We start from the raw sequence: 19,125 nt of genomic DNA on the forward strand, positions 1-19,125 counted from the left end.
CACCGGTTTTGGTGGACGATGAGGAAGAGTTCGAGGTCCGTGAGATCCTGGACTCCCGGCTGCACCGAGGTCAGCTCCAGTACCTGGTGGACTGGGAAGGCTACCCTCCCGAGGACCGTTCCTGGGAACCGGCTACCCACCTGCATACCCCTGACCTGCTCCAGCAATTCCATGAGGCCTACCCAGATAAGCCAGGCGGCTTGGATGAGGGGGGGCCTGAGGGGGGGGATAGTGTCATGCCTGCCCCTGCTGACTCAGAGCAGGTGCCTGCTTCTGACCCCGCCCCTGCTGTGCAGATGCCTCTACCAACGTCGGACGTAAGTCCTGAAGGAGCAAGCCAGCAGCAGGGGCCACCTGAAACCGATCAGGCCACACCAGGCACTAGCTCATCGCCTCCAGAATCACCACCACCTGCAGAACGGCTACGCGAGAGGAGACGGCTGGAGTTCAGAAACAGGCGTAGAGAAGCACGCAGGCGTGCTAGGAGAGATCTGAGCCCAGAGTTCTAACAAGCCAATTAGCCAGCACACTATATCTGGGATCCTGGCCTCAGGCCAAATTGTGCTGGCAACGAATGATCACCCTCCGACGTGACCGCGCCCTGCACCCCCTTGCCTGCTGAACGAACCTGTCTGCTTCCCGACCCGGCTTGACTTTGGACTGGAAACTGGACTCTGCTTTGGCTAAGTACTTTGTATACATTCGGCTTGCTTTCCCTGGTTGACGACCCTTCTGCATTCCTGAGACTCCGCGCTTCGCTACTCCCTTCGGCTGGCCTGATTTATGGCACAGGCCAATTAAGGACTGTAAAGATAACGTTCGTGCTGCCTTTGGAAACACCCCAGCCGACAGCCAGCGTCCTGGCCGATTGCCAGGGCAACAGAAGCTGCCCGTCGTTGTCTGCAGGTCTGGGTCCTGACAACCCGCTCTATAATTGAACCGAAATGGCAGCAATCCCGGCCACTGAAGGCCCCGGCGCCCCCGCCATTCGATAACGGCATGCTGGCTGAGTCCCAGCTGAGAGCCAACCGCAGTTCTCCGTGCCTGAAGAGTGGCCCAAAACACGTGTCTATGGCCGCAGATGAGAACTCAGCTCCGGCTCCTCTGGCCAGGAACAGCAGCGTCTAAAGAGAAAAAACAGTTAACACAAACAGAACCAATAACATTCCAACAACCAAAAGGTTGTACATAGGCCTTATAGGCCAATGAACACCACCGACCCAGCCTCAGAATAGAAGTAGCAGGATCCCCATGACCACCGCTGTAGGGGCCGCCCCAGTCCTAAAGGAGTGGGTCCCAAAACTGCACCCCTGACAACCCCAGCTCACAAAAAGCCCGGGCCGTCACCGCCCAAGACTGGTGTCTCGTCACAGCTTGCTCACCCTAAGAGCCCCCCCAAAAGGCTAACAAGGATGCAGCATGGAACAAACATGCTTCAAAATGCGAAGCACACACCACGTCCCAGACCCTCATCCAACCATGTAAAATCGAAGGAGACACGGGACTCCACGTATCGACCCTGGGACCGGCCTCTCTAGACCACCCCTCCCACATCTTTCGCAGACAAAAGTCCGCCGTGTCTTCCCTGTAACCCTAGTGCCTTGCTGGCAAAGCCAACGCAGACAGGCGCCCCCTAATGGATCGCACTGCCAACCCCTTACCTCTCAGCAAAACACAGTAATGGAGTAATACCTCCACCGGAAGGGGCCACACCCTGCGGCACCCTACCACAGCCCTAAAGTCTTCAAACTGCCGCACAGCTCGTTTGTAAGACTTCCGCGTGCTAGGCGCAATAGCTAGACCTATCGCTCTGCAGGCTTCGGCTCTCCAATCAGCCATAGCTCCTGGGGCATTGGCACCTGTCTGCCTCTGGGGCCAGCTGATGAAATCTCTCCATCTGTTTACGAGATAGAGTGTCAGCCACCCCATTACTTACCCCAGGAACAAGTTTGGCTAAAACAGAATATTAAGCTGCAAACAACGCAGAGTGAAGGCCCTCACCAATCTCATAACCTACCCAGATTTGGATGAAAGGGAATTAATGACGTGGACCACTGCCATATTATCACACCAAAAATGAGCGGTGTGATTGGCCATATCCTTCCCCCACAGCCAAACTGCAACTAAGATGGGAAAGAACTCGAGAAACGTGAGATCCCAGTTCACCCCTACCCTTGCCCACAAATCAGGCCAGCTAGCCGTGCACCAATGTCCACGGAAATAAACCCCAGAACCCAAGGAACCAGCAGCCTCAGACATGACTTGGAGCTAAGCCTCAATTCCTCCCCCCAAAAGGAGACTCCATTAAAAGACTCCAAAAATTCCTGCCAAACCCTTGAATCATCCCTCATGCTGCACGTAACCCTAGTCCTATGCTGAGGCAAGCGTAATCCTGCCATAGCATCACAAAGCCTCCTAAGAATATCCCTACCAGGAACGACCACTTTAATCCTTCCCTCAGCCAGCCCCTTGGCCATCTTATCCCTCACAACCTATTCCAAACCCCAAACAAACTTAAAGGTTACCTGACATAAACGGAACTCGAGGACCCTGGAAAAGGATCCGAAACCCACTTTAAACCCTCTAACAAATACCAACTATCATCCCTTTGAGGGTACCTCACCAGCCACTGCTTGAGATCCCACCCATATCGGGCTGGGTCCCTTTCTCAGCCGGAAAGGCTCCTCCGCCTCCTCCAGGCGTCTTTGCTCTCCTACACCCCCAAGCTTTAGGGCAGTCACCAAAAGAGTGGGATCCCCTACACAAGGGGCATTCGTGCTTAAGCTGGCATGCCGTCCTATCACATACCCCAGGGACTCCTAATTCCCAGCACAGCAAGCGGGGCCATCACCTGCAGCCAAAGCTGCTGATGGATCCGATCCCATGAAGAGACGGATACAGGGCAGCCCTCATCTGAAATTCCTGGGCATATTGTAACCAGGCTGGCCCGCTAAAGGCCGTATAGCCCTTGTAGATTATATCCATGTACTGGAACAGGGATGCCGCGCGCCACGGCTGTGCCCTGGCAATCACCATAGCATAAATACAGAACCCAGGAACCCAGTTTGCCCAGGTCCTGTCCACTCTTCGCTGCTTTAACTTCTACTTCACTTTTTCATCAAATTCCTCCATATCCTTTTTTTTTTTTTAAACTCACGATAGAGAAGAGAAAAAATGTCCACATATTCCCCCTTCAAAATTTTACCCTGGCGGCAGGAAGCAGATGATCCCCAAGCGGTAAAGCAACCTCCCCAGAGGGCAAGGCTGCAAAAGGCACCATCCCAAGGAGAAGGTGCCCCCTAGCTGGTCCCGCCAAGTTCATCTACCCTCCACCTGATCCCCGACAAGGTATGAATACCTGTCCATGCCCAATTTTGCGGTACTCACCCCCGGAAGAAGCAGGCACCACAGTATTCACTCCTGAAGTACCCTGCCCAGCCACCAAAGCAGGCCCCCATACACCCCATGGCCAAACCTGCCCAGGCCTCACCTGTAAGTTATCACAACACCTACCTCCAAGGCCAGCAGGAACCACTGGCAAACCAACACCGGATGTCCCAGCTGCATCCACCGCACCTGCATCAGGACCACTGAGATCAACATCCCTGCCAGGCACGATTCCACCATACCTGCCCTCAAGTATAGACAGCCTGGTGAGAATGTTAACTTGCCTTGCCTTCTTGGATTGCCTCATCCCTCCCCCCCCCCCCTTGGAGAAGGGACACCTAACGCCTGCTCAGGCGCCCTCAGCCTGTGCCGTATACTAGATTCTACTGCTGCTCCATCCTCATTCTCTGAAGATGACGAGGGTGGTGGCCTCCTAGCAGGCCTCTAGATGGTATGGGTGCAGGCTTGTTGCCTTTAGGCTTGCCTGAGCCCACACCCCCAGCCATATTGGCACAGAATTGTCTGAGCAAACAATCACCTCCAAAATAAAACATATGAACATATGACGCTGCCTTACACTGAATCAGACCCTCGGTACGTCAAAATCAGCATTATCTCCTCCGACCGGCAGTGGCTCTCCAGGGTCGCAAGCTAAGGTTTTCACACCTATTTGCCTGGACCCTTTAAGTTGGAGATGCCGGGGATTGAACCTGGGGCCTTCTGCTTACCAAGCAGATGCTCTACCACTGAGCAACCCTCCCTCCCCAAGATGGAGAGCTGAGTCAACCTGGAGCCAGCTACCTGAACCCAGCTTCCGCCGGGATCAAACTCAGGTTGTGCGCATATGGCTCCGACTGCAGTACTGCAACTTTACCACTCTGCACCACGGGGCTCTAATCCAGTCCTAAAATGGCTGCCGCACCCTACAAGAAAGGAGACCTAAGGTGGCTGCTCCACTCTCTCACTAAGTAAGCAAAATGGCTGCACTCCCTTTCCCCAGGGAAGACACACAAAATGGCTGCCACTATTCTCTTAAATGCCCTATCTCCCTCCAAGAAAGGGCAGAAAATGGCTGCCTAATCTTCCCCCAGCAACAGGACTAAATAACCACCAAAGGTCCCCTTCAACCCACCAAGGCAATCTGGTCCCCTAAACAGAAAGGGGGGGGCAGACCTGAGCCTCAAAATGAGATCTTCAGGGATGCAGGCTGAGGTTTTTCACACCTAACTGCCTGCACCCTTTATAGCTGGAGATGGTGGAGATTGTCCACAGAGCCCCAGTCCCTCCAGGCCATCCTCTTCCCCAAAAATAAAAGGGGGGGGAGGCAGACCATCCCACCTGTTAAGAAAACCCCCCGCTCAGAGACCCCTGGAGCCACACAACTCGCCCAAGACACCAATGACCCCTTCACCAACAGGGCGACCACCCGCAGCCCAATGCTCCCTGAAACTCAGCCAGATGGTGCTGTCACTGCCGCCACCGCAAACGCCGCCGAAACCCTAACCCTAACCCTCAGTCCGAAGAGCGGCCCGCCGACACAGCAACAGGCTCCCGACCGTCTGATCGGAAGAGCCTGCAGCGAAGCCCCCAAACGTCGTCCAAATCCGATCAACGACAGAATGAACTGAGGGGAACGTGGAGCTAGCTGTTAAAGCGGCTAGCCCCGCCCCTCACATTGCGTGCCCAAATGGGCGACTTCTGACTCTTCCCTCCCAGAGAGGCAAACAGCGCAGAAGCAGCCTAGCAGCTACGCTGCAGGCTGCAAGCTTCTGAGTGTCCAGATCACGTGATGTGATGGTATCACTTTACTCTGCTCTGATAAGACCTCACCTGAAGCATTGTGTTCAGTTTTGAGCACCACATTTTAAGGATATAGACAAGCTGGAACAGGACCAGAGGAGGGCGACAAAGATGGTGAGGGGTCTGGAGACCAAGTCCTATGAAGAAAGGTTGAAGGAGCTGGGGATGTTTAGCCTGGAGAGGAGGCAGCTTAGTGGTGATATGATCACCATCTTCAAGTACTTGAAGGGCTGTCATATAGAGGATGGTGTGGAATTGTTTTCTGTGGCCCCAGAAGGTAGGACCAGAACCAATGGGTTGAAATGAAATCAAAGGAATTTCCGGTTCAACATAAGGAAGAACTTCCTGACTGTAAGAGTGATTCCTTGGTGGAACAGGCTTCCTCGGGAGGTGGTGGGCTCTCCTTCCTTGGATGTTTTTAAACAGAGGCTAGATGGCCATCTGACAGCAATGAAGATCCTGTGAATTTAGGGGGAGGTATTTGTGAGCCCCATGGCGCAGAGTGGTAAAGCTGCAGTACTGCAGTCGGAGCCCTCTGCTCACGACCTGAGTTCGATCCCAGTGGAAGCTGGTTCAGGTAGCCGGCTTCAAGTCGACTCAGCCTTCCATCCTTTCGAGGTCGGTAAAATGAGTACCCAGCTTGCTGTGGGGAAAGTGTAGATGTCTGGGGAAGGCAATGGCAAACCACCTCATAAAAAAAAAAGTGTGACGTGAAAACATGAAAGCAATGTCACCCCAGAGTCGAAAACGACTGGTGTTTGCACAGGGGACTACCTTTACCTTTTATTTGTGAGTTTCCTGCATTGTTCAGGAGGTTGGACTAGATTACCCTGGAGGTCCCTTCCAACTCTATGATTCTATAACCGTGGACGCATGGTGACCTGCTGGCAACAGGATAATTGGCCTGCTTTTGTTGTCTGGCTGGGAATGCATAAGCAGATGCATTATTATGCACTTGTGAGGCCAAGACACAGTGCTGATGAACTGCATTTGGCTTGGTGAGCCACAATTTGTGCAGGCATTTGATTGGAAAAAATGTTGTTCTTTTCTGGTTTCTATCCACAGTTTGTATGTACACACAAAGAGAAATGATTGGGTCAGACATTAACATAAAACCATAGTTTAATTAAAATATCCATTGATCATCTGAAGCCACACCATTACATTAACTGAGGTTAGGGTACCCCAAACCAGGAACAGAAGTTGGTTTTCTAGTACCACTCTTTTCCTGCTACTATCACTGGCCTGGCAACAAACTCCTATTTCTACCACCATCTCTATTCGTTTAAAGACAAATTAATTTCCCAAGCTCTTTGCAGATAAAAAGCAACATCAGTGGAACTGTGACCAGCTTGATGTCTGTGCTCTTGTAACAAGGTAGTTTGCACAGGTAATACCTTCACACTAATTCTACAGAAGCAATGGACTTCCCAAGGGTAGATGGAGAGAAATGAAACGGCTGCTTCTCCACACATATCCCCAACCCAAGTCTTCTTCCTCTGTTTATGTCCAACTTATTCATGTTAGTATTTTTAGTTCTTGCTGCTTGTTTTTTACTTGCCTAATGCAGGGAAGTGAATTTAATACAAGTCGTCTTTGTGTTTATTGCATTAGTGGAAACTGAGGTTGGACATTTAGAGTCTTCCAGTGGCTTTATGAAGTTTTCAGATTCTCTGTGTGAACACTCTAGATATGTGGTTTAACACTGGCCACATGCAACATCAAGCCACTGATTGCATGGAGAGCAACTAATGCTTCCTTTTTTTCTGTATAAACCTTTTATTTTAAAACAAATCATACACCACACAAACGAAACATAAACAAAAGAAAAAAAACAAACACTCACAATATGTACATTGAAGCATAAGAATCATTTTGGCTTCTTTACATCATTTCCCATCTTTTAACAATCTCTAGGACAAACAATTTTTTAAACTAAATTTGTTAACAATCCATACTATCACAATTTCTTATTTTTAACCAAAACTGTTATTTCCTACTTCAACTTAAGACCTTCATCCATTTATAAAGTGGTTCCCAAATTGCTTTACATTCCTGCATATTACCCTTCTTCAATTTAACCGTTAAAAAATCCATTTCTGCGGCCTCCAATAATTTTTGAAGAAATTCCTCCCTATTGAGGATCTCCTGATTTTTCCAATACCTAGCATATACCAGTCTAGCTGCCGTTACTGCATGAAGTAAAAACCTGTTAGTCACTTTTGGTAATGACTTCAGGCACATATTTAAAAAATATAGCTCCGGTGAAAATTTAATATTAATTCTCAGCATTTTCTGAATCCAACTATTTACCTGACCCCAGTATTTTCTGGCCTTCACACATTGCCACCAGCAATGGTAGAAAGAACCCTTTATCTTTTTACACTTCCAACACTTGTTTGTTGTATTCAGAAACATTTTGGACAATCTCTCTGGAGTGATATACCATCAATATACCATCTTATAAATGTTTTCCTTAAGGAGGATGATTTTGTAATTTTTATATTCTCTTTCCATAATTTCTCCCACTCTATCAATTCTATATTTTGTCCGATATCCTGCATCCATTTTATCATATTCCCTTTAACAGTTTCATCCTGGATTTTCTCATTCAACAAAAAGTTATAAGAAGAAGAAGATGATGATAGTGGATTTATATCCCACCCTCCACTCCGAAGAGTCTCAGAGCGGCTCACAATCTCCTTTACCTTCCTCCCCCACAACAGACATCCTGTGAGGTGGGTGGGGCTGGAGAGGGCTCTCACAGCAGCTGCCCTTTCAAGGACAACCTCTGCCAGAGCTATGGCTGACCCAAGACCATTCCAGCAGGTGCAAGTGGAGGAGTGGGGAATCAAACCCGGTTCTCCCAGATAAGAGTCCACACATTTAACCACTACACCAAACCGGCTCTCTACACCAAACCGGCTCTCTTTTTGTAATCAATTTCTCATTAGTTCCTAGAACTATTACATCAAATTCATTCATTTTTCCCCAAATCCTAGTCCTTATCACTTTTATATCTGGATGTAACTTGCATTTTGGTCCACCAATTTAAACACCTGTTTTCCTCTATTTTCAAATTATTCCTATTATCTAATAACGCTTCATATGTATTTACTTCTTCCCATCTATATACATTAGGATGGACTGAAGCTTCCACTGGAGATACCCATTTTGGTGTGACTTTATGAATTTGCAATCTAATTTCTACCCAGATTTTGTATACCGATTTTCTAATTTCGTGTCTAAGAAATAAACTATTTTTGGCTGGGGATCTATACCAAATATAAGAGTGCCAGCCACTAGGTAAATCTGCTCCTTCCAAAATCAAAAGTCTTTTGTTCTCTAGTAACATTCAGTCTCTTGCCCACACCAAAGTACATGCTTTGGTGTGGGCAAGGAGGAGGAGGCAAGGCGAGGCGGCTTCTTCCTCGGGGGCTGCTAACCGGTCCGCCGCCATGCCGGGGAGCAGGGGCAACAGGGCCGACAGGCGGGTGTGCACGACTTGCGGCAGCTACGAGATTGAGGTGGACTCTGCGTGGGGGGACGCGGTGTGCACAGGCTGCGACTCAGTGCTGGAGGACAACATCATAGTCTCTGAGGTCCAGTTCGTGGAGAACAGCAACAGCGGCTCCTCGGCTGTGGGGCAGTTCGTCTCCCTCAACGGTGGGTGGGCGAGCGAGCGGGGGATGAAGCGGGGCTTGCAGTGGGGTGGGAGTAGGGTTGCCAATCCCCTGGTGGGGGCAGGAGATCCTCCGGTTTGGAGGGCCTCCCCCCGCTTCAGGATCATGAGAAAGCACTCCACGTTATTCCCTATGGAGACCTATTCGCTATAGGGTATAATGGAAAATTGATCTGCGGGTATCTGGGGCTCGTGGAGGGGTTTTTTGTTTTTGTTTTTGAGGCAGAGGCACCAAATTTTCCACGTAACATTTGGTGCCTCTCTTCAAAATATACTCTGAGTTTCAAAAAAATTGGACCAGGGGGTCCGGTTCTATGAGCCTCCAAAGAAGGTGCCCCTATCCATCGTTATTTCCAAATTTAGTGATGCTCTGTATTCCTGGTGCTTGGGAGGGGGGGCACAGTGGGAGGGCTTCTAGTGCCCTGGCCCCACTGATGGACCTTTTGATGGTGCCTGGGTTTTTTGGCCACTGTGTGACACAGAGTGTTGGACTGGATGGGCCATTGGCCTGATCCAACATGGCTTCTCTTATGTTCTTATGCTTTATAATACGTTTGCCAATCCGGCAACGCAAATCCCCCTCTTTGCTTGACATCTTGCAGAATCTTCAATTTAATTCTGGGCCTTTTGTTTTGCCATATGAAACTAGCCACCATTTTATTTAACTGCTTAAAAAACGTTATTGGTATCATAATAGGAATTGTTTGGAACAGGAATAATATTCTAGGTGATATGTTCATCTTTATCGGCGCAATTCTACCTAGTGACAATTGTAGATCTTGCCATCTCTCTAAGTCCATTTTTATAACTTTCAATATTTTATCATAATTATTGCTTTTCAAAGTTTTCAAATCAGATGTTAAATTAATTCCCAAATATTTGACCTTTTTTTCATATCCAAATCCTGACTTTTCCTCTAATTTGTCAATTTGTTCCTTTGTCATATTTTTAGCCAAAAATTTCGTTTTCTGATATTTCACTTTAAAACCTGCAACCTCTCCAAACTGTTTCAACATTTCTTTCAGATTGTCAATCAAATTAACCGGTTTCTCCAATATAAACAACAAATCATCTGTGAAAGCCTGAACTTTATAAGTTTCTCCCTTAATCTTGGTCCCTCTTATTTCTTGATCTCTTCGAATAGGATCAATTAAATATTCTAGTGTTAAGACCCTACTCATTAAGCGTTACTTCAATCAATAGTATTCTACCATTTTCATCTGCATAAATCAGTCTGGATTCAATCTGTGCTTTTATATAGATTGCTATCCCTCTCTTTTTCTTTGTATCTGCTGCTACATATAATTGTCCTAATTTTTTATTTTGCAGATGTTTTATATCCTTTTTTGCAATATGCATCTCTTACAAACAAATTATATCAGAAAATACTTTTCTTAATTGTAAAAATTTTTTCCTTCTTTTTTGTGGGGCATTTAAACCATTTACATTAATTGATATGATTTGTAATCCAGTTTTACCCATTATTCCGTTGATGTATTACTATTTCCTATTTGCCCTTGTTCTTTTAGAGCTTGCGATCTTGTTTTCATTCTCTCTCTCTTTTTCCTTTTAGGAATTTCTTCTCTATCCTCTGCTTTACTTCCTCCTTCTTCTTGTCTATCTCCCCCTCCTTCTTCCTCTGACTCTGATTCCTGGCTACCTTCTTCTACATTTCTACTCATGAATTCTTGTACTTTCAACGTTGATGTTATATTAAATCTATTATTTTGATAGGTAAAAAATATACCTTCTGGTACTAACCATCTAAATGGGATTTCCTTTTCATTCAGCCACCCTGTCAATCTCCTATATCCACTTCTTCTCTGACGTATACTCCACAGTATATCTTTTAAAATTTTTATATTTTTATCCTCCCATTGTAGATTAGTTTCTTTTGTGGCTCTCAGTATCATTTCACAAGTTGAGATTCTCATAAATATGACATGTACTTCTCTTGGCAGATTATATTTCCTTGTATAGGCTGAGGCCACTCATTTTGCCCAATCTATTTCTTGTTTAATATCTTTCACTACCTTTACTTTACCCATTGTCAAGAGATCATTAATTTTCCCATATATATCTTCTTCCTTCTCTTCTGGGAGATTCTGGAATCTCAAGATATATGCAGCTTTATCCATTTCTAATTTTGCTGCCCTATCTTCAATATCTGAACATTTGATCTTATATTCTTGTACTGTTACCGACATTTTTAGCATTTTCTCATCCAATATATCCACTTTAGATGCCAGCATATTTGTTTGTTGATTATTTAGAAGAATTTGTCTCTGAAACTCCTCAACTTCCTCATTAGTCTTTCTTATTTCTTCTTTTAACTCTAGTTTAATCTCTTCTAATGCCTCCTGATTTTGCTTAAAACCAGTCATCATTATATTCTGCAGTTTCTCCATAGCTTCCTGATTTAAAGTTGTTACCACTGACCTACTCACACCTGGCAATGTGCCTTGACCTGGTTTTTTAACCTTAGTATCCATATTTCTCACCCCTTTTCACCCTACTACCTTACTAGTAGAACAAATTCCAAAAATAGGTCACCTTTCATTCAAGTCCCCAGTCTGTCCAACAAACTCTCCCCTCTTATATTTTCCTACCTTTAATACTTCTCCAGTAGTCCTTGTCTACTTATTTGTCTCCTATATATTATGTTTATTCTTATCTACCCAGTACCTATATTTCTCCTTACATATATCTCCACCAAAATTCATAACCACTCTAGTTCATTAATTAGTTCATTAAATAATTAATTTCATTCATACATTTAAATTAACATAAATAAAAAAAATTAATCTGTACAATCATTGATAACCTTGTTAATCCTTCTAGTTAATTCTCTTCAGTTCTTTTACTTCAATTCTGCTTCCTTCCTCACCTAACTTTTTACTTCCTCCTCCACAATGACAAGTCTCTCTGCTAGAGCGTTCCAACTCTTTTAGTTTTGTATATCCTTCTTTTTCCCACAAGCCCCGAGTTACACCATTTCCATTCTAGTTAAATTCCCTCTGTACGAGGCAACCACGCCTCACCAGACACTGCACAAAACCACACACAAATGAAAATTTCTCACAAAAATGTCCCGTTCTTTTTCTTGACCCGCTGTTTATAAACAACATCCAGAAACTTGACCCATTCTTCAAGAAAGAGGCAGCCGTGACAACGCTAAAAACTGGCTCTTTCTCCTTTCTTATAAAGCGTTCCTCTCCTAAGCGTCCTCCAATCCCCACTCCATTCTTCTTATTTCCCTCAGCTTTATTATCGTTTGTTGATTTTTACACCTTAAAACTTCTTGGCTGTCTTTTATTTCCACACAATCTCCACACAACTCAGTCCCACCTTTCTCTCGCTCTTCCTCCACACGTTCTTTCTCTCTTCCGCTTTCCGCCTTCGCCCCTCCGTCTACCACTTCATCCTCCTTACTTCTTTCCATAATACTTAACTTTTCTTCTTTCCCCCTTCTCAGTCTCAATCTCAAACTCTCTCCACTTACTTTCTGGCTCTAGATATTCCAGCTCACGTTTTCGTTGCATTCATTTCTCAGTTTTCCTTCATGCTCCGCCTCTCCCCTCTGCTCTTCACCGCTTCACAACTCTCTGCTGTTCTCCTTTCAAGTAAGTCGATATCTCAGTACTTTTAAACTTATCTCCAAATTTAGCTTAACTTTCAAATAGAATGATAATTAGATGGTATCTTGTAGTCTCCTTTATGCTTCTTTCCCGGCTGCCCAGTTGAAGCGCATAAAGCATTTGCAAGCCCCAGCATAGGAGAGACAAGGGCTAGTGGAGAAACTTCTGTTTCCCCTCCAACATTCCTGTCAGCTTCCTTTGCTTCAGAACGTCTTCAGACGTTCTTTTAAGAGGTGTCTCTATTGTGAGACCCTCTCTAAAGCTTGCAATTGGTGGAACTTGCCAAGCACCCCTGGTCAAAGCCTCCGCATCACCGTGCCATTTTTCCGGAAGTCCTATCAGCAACTAATGCTTCCTGAGGGAAATTTCCCTGCTTCTGTATTGCCAGGAGCCAATAGTAAGCAAGCTAGTGATGTGGTGAGGTTCTGTCATCCAGTGGGCATTATGAGACAAGCTGGCATAGCATCCAGGTCTCCATTGGGAAGCAGAACAGCAATGCTGAAGCCAGGATTTGTGGTGACAAACTAGGATTGATAGATCATCTGTGGGCTGAATTCTAGTTTTAGAAGCTAACCATGGTTTAATCAAGCCATGGTTTTACATTATGTCTGAACTGACCCAAAAGATCCTTTAATGGCATACATGAAAATGCCAACAGTGCTAGACTTCAGCCTGATAGACCCAGATCAACATGCAGCTTGAAACTTACATTAGTAGCCTAAGGCATGTGTCTGTCTTTTAGCCTCAAGATTTTTTTCACACATTCAGTTTGTCACATTTGCATTTTTGTAATGCTCCTGGAATAATGTTCAAACAGAACAGGCACATCTGAACTTCCTCCAACTACATGGGTTATTTATGCATCTCCCATTTGCATTTTACCCAAAAAGCTCTAAGTTGATTATTACAGTACTATCCAAACCTGATCAGAGAAAATTAGAAAACAAGCTAAATTTACAGTACCATCTTGGGTAATGTTTTCTTTGTGTATGAGATTTTGTTTTCTTGTAGAAAAGTGTTAAGCAGTCAGATAAAGGTTCTGTTATAGGGGGCCAATTTTAGTTGTTTGGGCATACATATTTAAGCAAATGAACTAAATACATATTAAATATTCTTATTCAGATTTGATACCTGCTTTCTGATTGCTCTCAGAAAAAGGAGGTCAATGGCAAACTGTACAGCTGCCAGGATATATGCAGTGAAACACACTTAACTGAATGTAGGATGACAGCCATGCCCAGAGCCATACAGGTGCTCTGATGTGTATCCAAGGCTATTCAGGGTATAACTTCAGACATTTTAATAGATGTAACAAATTTATATCTGCAAGAAAATGAATATAGATTCTTCTACCTAAATGAATGGGGACCCTCTATGATTAAGGAGACTATACATCACAGTTCATATAGTTATAAGCAGTTGAAGTATATAGCACATGTACATGTCATGCCACAATTAAAAGGAAGATTAACTATGTATCCTCTACATAGCAGCGGTTCCCAACCCCCGGGCCCCGGACCGGTACCGGTCTGTAGCCCATCAGCAACCAGGCCACCAGGCTTGCTGCACCCCCACGGTGCCCCCCAGCCTCCCCACCATGTCACCTCCTCCCTCCTCCATTTTTATGACGTTAAACCAGGGAAAGCGCCTTCCGGGCTCTTTAAAAGCTCACCCCCGCATGTATCAGCTGATCTGTGGGGGAACTGCGGCAGCAGCAGTGAGTGACTGCTGACAGCTCACCACTGCTGTCGCCTGGGGGGTAAGCTTTTAAAGAGCATGGAAGGCACTTTCCCTGGCTTAACATCATAAAAACAGAGGGAGGAGGAGGTGCCATGGGGGGTGAGGCTGCGCGGCACAGGGGGAGGCCAAATTCAGTTCCCCCACCTTACCGGCCCTCAGGCCATGGTGGGCCGTCTGGTACCTGGTGCCAAAAAGGTTGAGGACCACTGCTCTACAGCTACCTCTGTATCCTGATCATTTCTTATCTCACAAAAGCACACAATGATCAAAACCATTCTAGTGCCATTATTTGAATCTCAAAAGGTAACCATCCGTTCTGGGTTTGTTTGTTTCTCCCTTTGCCAACTTCTCTTTCATTTTCATCCTCAGATTTTGCTGAATTTTACTACTCTGCCCTTTATTTTTATATGGAATAGAGACAAATCCTATTTTTCCCCCCAGTAAACTCTGAGGATGGCCGTTCAGTGGATCTAAGTCTGCATACAGAAAGTGAAGACAGAGGATTCTACACAGAGATCTTCCACTCAGCTTCTTGGGTGTTCCGAGGGGATGATGTGAGTCCAAATAACAGTCCCCGGTGTCTCAGCAAAAGGCCTAGGCCAGTAGCAGGTAAACACCTGTACCTTTTAAAATTGGTTCAGTAGTGAATACCAAAAATAGTAGCAGGGCACAAAGGCTACTAACTTTAGTTGGAAGGATCATCACAGATTGTTTGAGATATACCAACTTCAGCAAGGATGCCCAGGTTGACAGCTGGTAATCTCCCCTTTATTGATTGTAGTAAACAATGTGAACAATATCACCTTTGAACAGAACTAAGGCAAGTTAGAGTTGCTGTTAATTTTACACTGGTATGCCAGTTTGCAGTGTTATTATTCTACCATCAAGAATCCCTTTTTAAGCAACACAATACAGTGCATGCACACCTAACAATCAAGATGTAGAAAATGAGTTTCATAAACACCAGAATTTCTAGACTTCTGATTTGTAAATACAACTAATTCTATAGTAAGATTTTATTGACTGGCTGTCTTCCTCAGATCTATAAATATATCCTATATTTGCATTTCAACATTATCAGTTGAAGCTGAAGGGCTGCCTGCAGCTACTAAATGGCTGTAGAAAAGGCTGCTCTTTACAGTTTAAAGCTGTTGAATTTTATTTTTGTTTCTTTGTCAAAAATAAGAGCATGTCTGACCAAGTCTTTTCAGCTTTATAAGAAATATATAAAATCATGCATTTTCTCTTTGTCTAGTTCGTGAACGAACAGTAAGAATTGCTAAAGGAACAGGTGATTACCCTTGGGGATTCCGAATCCAGTTCTCAAAGCCTATTCTGGTAACCGAAGTGGACACTAGTAAGTGAGACCTTCAAAAATTACTTTCTTTATGAAAAGATCCAAGTGAATGGCAATGTGTATGGAAAAAGCCAGCAGCGTTCCTGAATTAATGAAGAGAAAATTGCCTTAGGGCAAAAGAGTGCTAGTAGTTCAAGAAGTTTCCTGTGTTGTTATTATAGCTAGTGACATTTATTTTCTCTGTTTTGTAGAGCTGAATAAAATCACTTTCTTATTACACTTGCTCAAGATGATCTTCCTTTTATAAAAAAGTGTTTCAGATTCTTGTAATATAGAAAAATGGCATAGACCAGTGTTTCCCATTTGCAGGGTCGTGACCCGGTACCGGGCCAAGGAAGCCTCACTACTGGGTCACAAGAAAAGCCAAAATTGGCCCCACCCCCAGCAAAGCATGACCTCTGCTCTGCTTCCTTCCTTCCCCTGTCTCTGTGTTGTGCAGATAAAAGCTAGCCTTGAAGACTGACACAGGCTGCAAAGCCTGGGCTCTGTTTGGCTTCCTTCCTTCCTTCCCCCATCTCTGTTGTGTACAGAGAGGAGCTGGGCTGCCTCTCTTTCCTTCTCCCTCCCTCTTACTGTTTGAGAGAAAAGCTGGCATCCACTGGCACTTTTAGACCCATGAAGTGCTCTTCTTTCATGTGCCTTGCAGTATATTCTTTTGGAGAGATTTCCCTGGGAGGCCTGGGCGGCAAAGAAGGGTGTGTGTGTGTGTTTTTCAGCTGGGAGGGGTGGGGAATGGGCATTCCAGCAGCTATTTTTGTTTACCAAATGACCCCTGAGTAGAATTGTTGCTGGCTGGGGTCATCTGATGGTGAGTAAGGCTTTTTTTTTTCTTTGTTCCCCCTTTCTTTCTTTCCCTGCAAGTGATGCTCTGTCTGTATTCTTGGGGCTGAGTGGGGGGGGGGGGGGAGCAACAGTGGGAGGGCTTCTAGTGCCCTGGCCCCACTGGTGGACATTCTGGTGCTTTTGGGGCATTGTATGAGAGAAATTTGGATTGGATGGTCCGCTGGCCTGATCCAACATGCCTTTTCTTATGTTCTTATGTTCTTTCTTTCCATGTCTGTCTTTCCATGGCTTTCCTTTCCTTCCATTTTTACTGGATAAAACTTTTCTGTTCATCATACTGTTGTTGCAGACATAGGAGCTCTGCCAATGAAAAGTTGGCACCCCCAGTTGTAGCAAGCTGGCCTTTCTATGAGATTTCTGTGTGAGTGAGTGAGAGGTGTGGGGGCAGAAACAGATCATTGGAAATTACTGCTGAATATCTCTACAGCACTGGAAGTGATGGTACTATGAACATAAGAACATAAGAGAAGCCATGTTGGATCAGGCCAATGCCCCATCCAGTCCAATACTCTGTGTCACACAGTGGCCAAAAAAAAATGTTATATGCACACACACATACACACACACACACACATATATATATATATACACACACATATATATACACACACACACACACACACTGTAGCTAATAGCCACTGATGGACCTCTGCTCCATACCCCCTCTTGAAGCTGGCTATGCTTGTAGCCACCACCACCTCCTGTGGCAGTGAATTTCACATGTTAATCACCCTTTGGGTGAACAAGTACTTCCTTTTATCTGTTTTAAACTGACCGCTCAGCAATTTCATTGAATGTCCACGAGTTCTTGTATTGTGAGAAAGGGAGAAAAGTACTTCTTTCTCTACTTTCTCCATCCCATGCATTATCTTGTAAACCTCTATCATGTCACCCTGCAGTCAACGTTTCTCCAAGCTAAAGAGTCCCAAGCGTTTTAACCTTTCTTCATAGGGAAACTGTTCCAAACCTTTAATCATTCTAGTTGCCCTTTTCTGGACTTTTTCCAATGCTATAATATCCTTTTTGAGATGCGGTGACCAGAATTGCACACAGTATTCCAAATGAGACCGCACCATCAATTAATACAGGGGCATTATGATACTGGCTGATTTGTTTTCAATTCCCTTCCTAATAATTCCCAGCATGGTGTTGGCCTTTTTTATTGCAATCACACACTGTCTTGACATTTTCAATGAGTTATCTACCACGACCCCAAGATCTCTCTCTTGGTCAGTCTCTGTCAGTCCACACCCCATCAACTTGTATTTGTAGCTGGGATTCTTGGCCCCAATGTGCATTATTTTGCACTTGGCCACATTGAACCTCATCTGCCACGTTGATGCCCACTCACCCAGCCTCAACAGATCCCTTTGGAGTGCCTCACAATCCTCTCTTGTTCTCACCACTCTGAACAATTTAGTGTCATCTGCAAACTTGGCCACTTCACTACTCACTCCCAACTCCAAATCATTTATGAACAAGTTAAAGAGCATGGGACCCAGTACTGAGCCCTGTGGCACCCCACTGCTTACCGTCCTCCACTGCGAAGACTGCCCATTTATACTCACTCTCTGCTTCCTATTAATTAGCCAGTTTTTGAGCCACAAGAGGACCTGTCCTTTTACTCCATGACTCTCGAGCTTTCTAAGGAGCCTTTGATGAGGAACTTTATCAAAAGCTTTCTGGAAGTCAAGGTAAACAACATCTATTGGGTCTCCTTTGTCCACATGTTTGTTCACCCCCTCAAAGAAATGCAACAGGTTAGTGAGGCAAGATTGTCCCTTACAGAACCATGCTGAGTCTTCCTCAATAACCCGTGTTCATCAATGTGCCTACTCATTCTGTCCTTGATAATGGTTTCTACCAACTTTCCCGGTATTGAATTCAGACTGACTGGCCTGTAATTTCCCAGATCTCCTCTGGAACCCTTTTTAAAGATGGGGGTGACATTTGCTACCTTCCAGTCCTCAGGAATGGAGGCAGATTTCAGCATTCTACTGGTCCTGCTTTTAAAAGCTGTCTGACACCAAAGTTAAACTCCTCCTGTAGATATTGAAAAGAATGAAAGAACTTCACTGGCTAAATATCTGCACAACAGGTTGCTTTCTAAGGCATGGGAAACATAACTAGTTGAAAGCTGCAAGCCCTTCATAAATATCCTTTCTGGGATAACTGCAGAAAAGCTTGTATGAACTTCATATAACTTGAAATCAATTCATTAATTGCAGTACAATTCTCTGCTGTCTTTCACAGTAATTTCTCAGTGTTTCAGCCAAGGAAAATGAAAAATAGCTGTCAAAAGATTTTCTTGAAACCAAGCTTGGTTGTAGCTTGAGGCAGGGTTCCAGTAGTAGCAACTGAAGGAAGGGCCTACTAAATCTGTCAGCATATTTAGAGGTAGAGCAGCTGCCAGGGCCCAGTGTGGGTGATAAACAGTGCTGGCATTCCTGATAGCAAGGGCAACAGCACTCCCAACTGCATACACTGGCCAGTGCTGTTGAGAAAGGGGTGTGTAGGTGGTGCAGACAACTGAACATGGGCATTAGGAGTGCTTGCAAGCTGGAGAAGAACACACAAACAGATAGGTGCATGCATGTGTGGGGGCAGAAAGAGAGGACTGCCCACTTTCCACCCCCATATTGGCTCAGCATGAGTTTCAGAGAGATTTTTCTGAAAAT

The 19,125-nt window shown here is 45.1% G+C and overlaps 1 protein-coding gene across 1 annotated transcript in view; it reads left to right on the plus strand.

Moving 5' to 3' along the window:
* Positions 1-19,125, plus strand: part of LOC132570134 (uncharacterized) — a 92,009-nt gene that overhangs the window by 24,759 nt on the left and 48,125 nt on the right. The window contains exons 3-4 of the mRNA XM_060236568.1: positions 14,689-14,856; positions 15,503-15,604. Of these exons, the coding sequence (XP_060092551.1) occupies positions 14,689-14,856; positions 15,503-15,604 (270 nt within the window). The remainder of the gene's footprint in view (positions 1-14,688; positions 14,857-15,502; positions 15,605-19,125) is intronic.

Source organism: Heteronotia binoei, chromosome 4 (genome assembly GCF_032191835.1).
Source record: "Heteronotia binoei isolate CCM8104 ecotype False Entrance Well chromosome 4, APGP_CSIRO_Hbin_v1, whole genome shotgun sequence".
In the NCBI taxonomy this organism is placed as follows: Eukaryota; Metazoa; Chordata; class Lepidosauria; order Squamata; family Gekkonidae; genus Heteronotia; species Heteronotia binoei.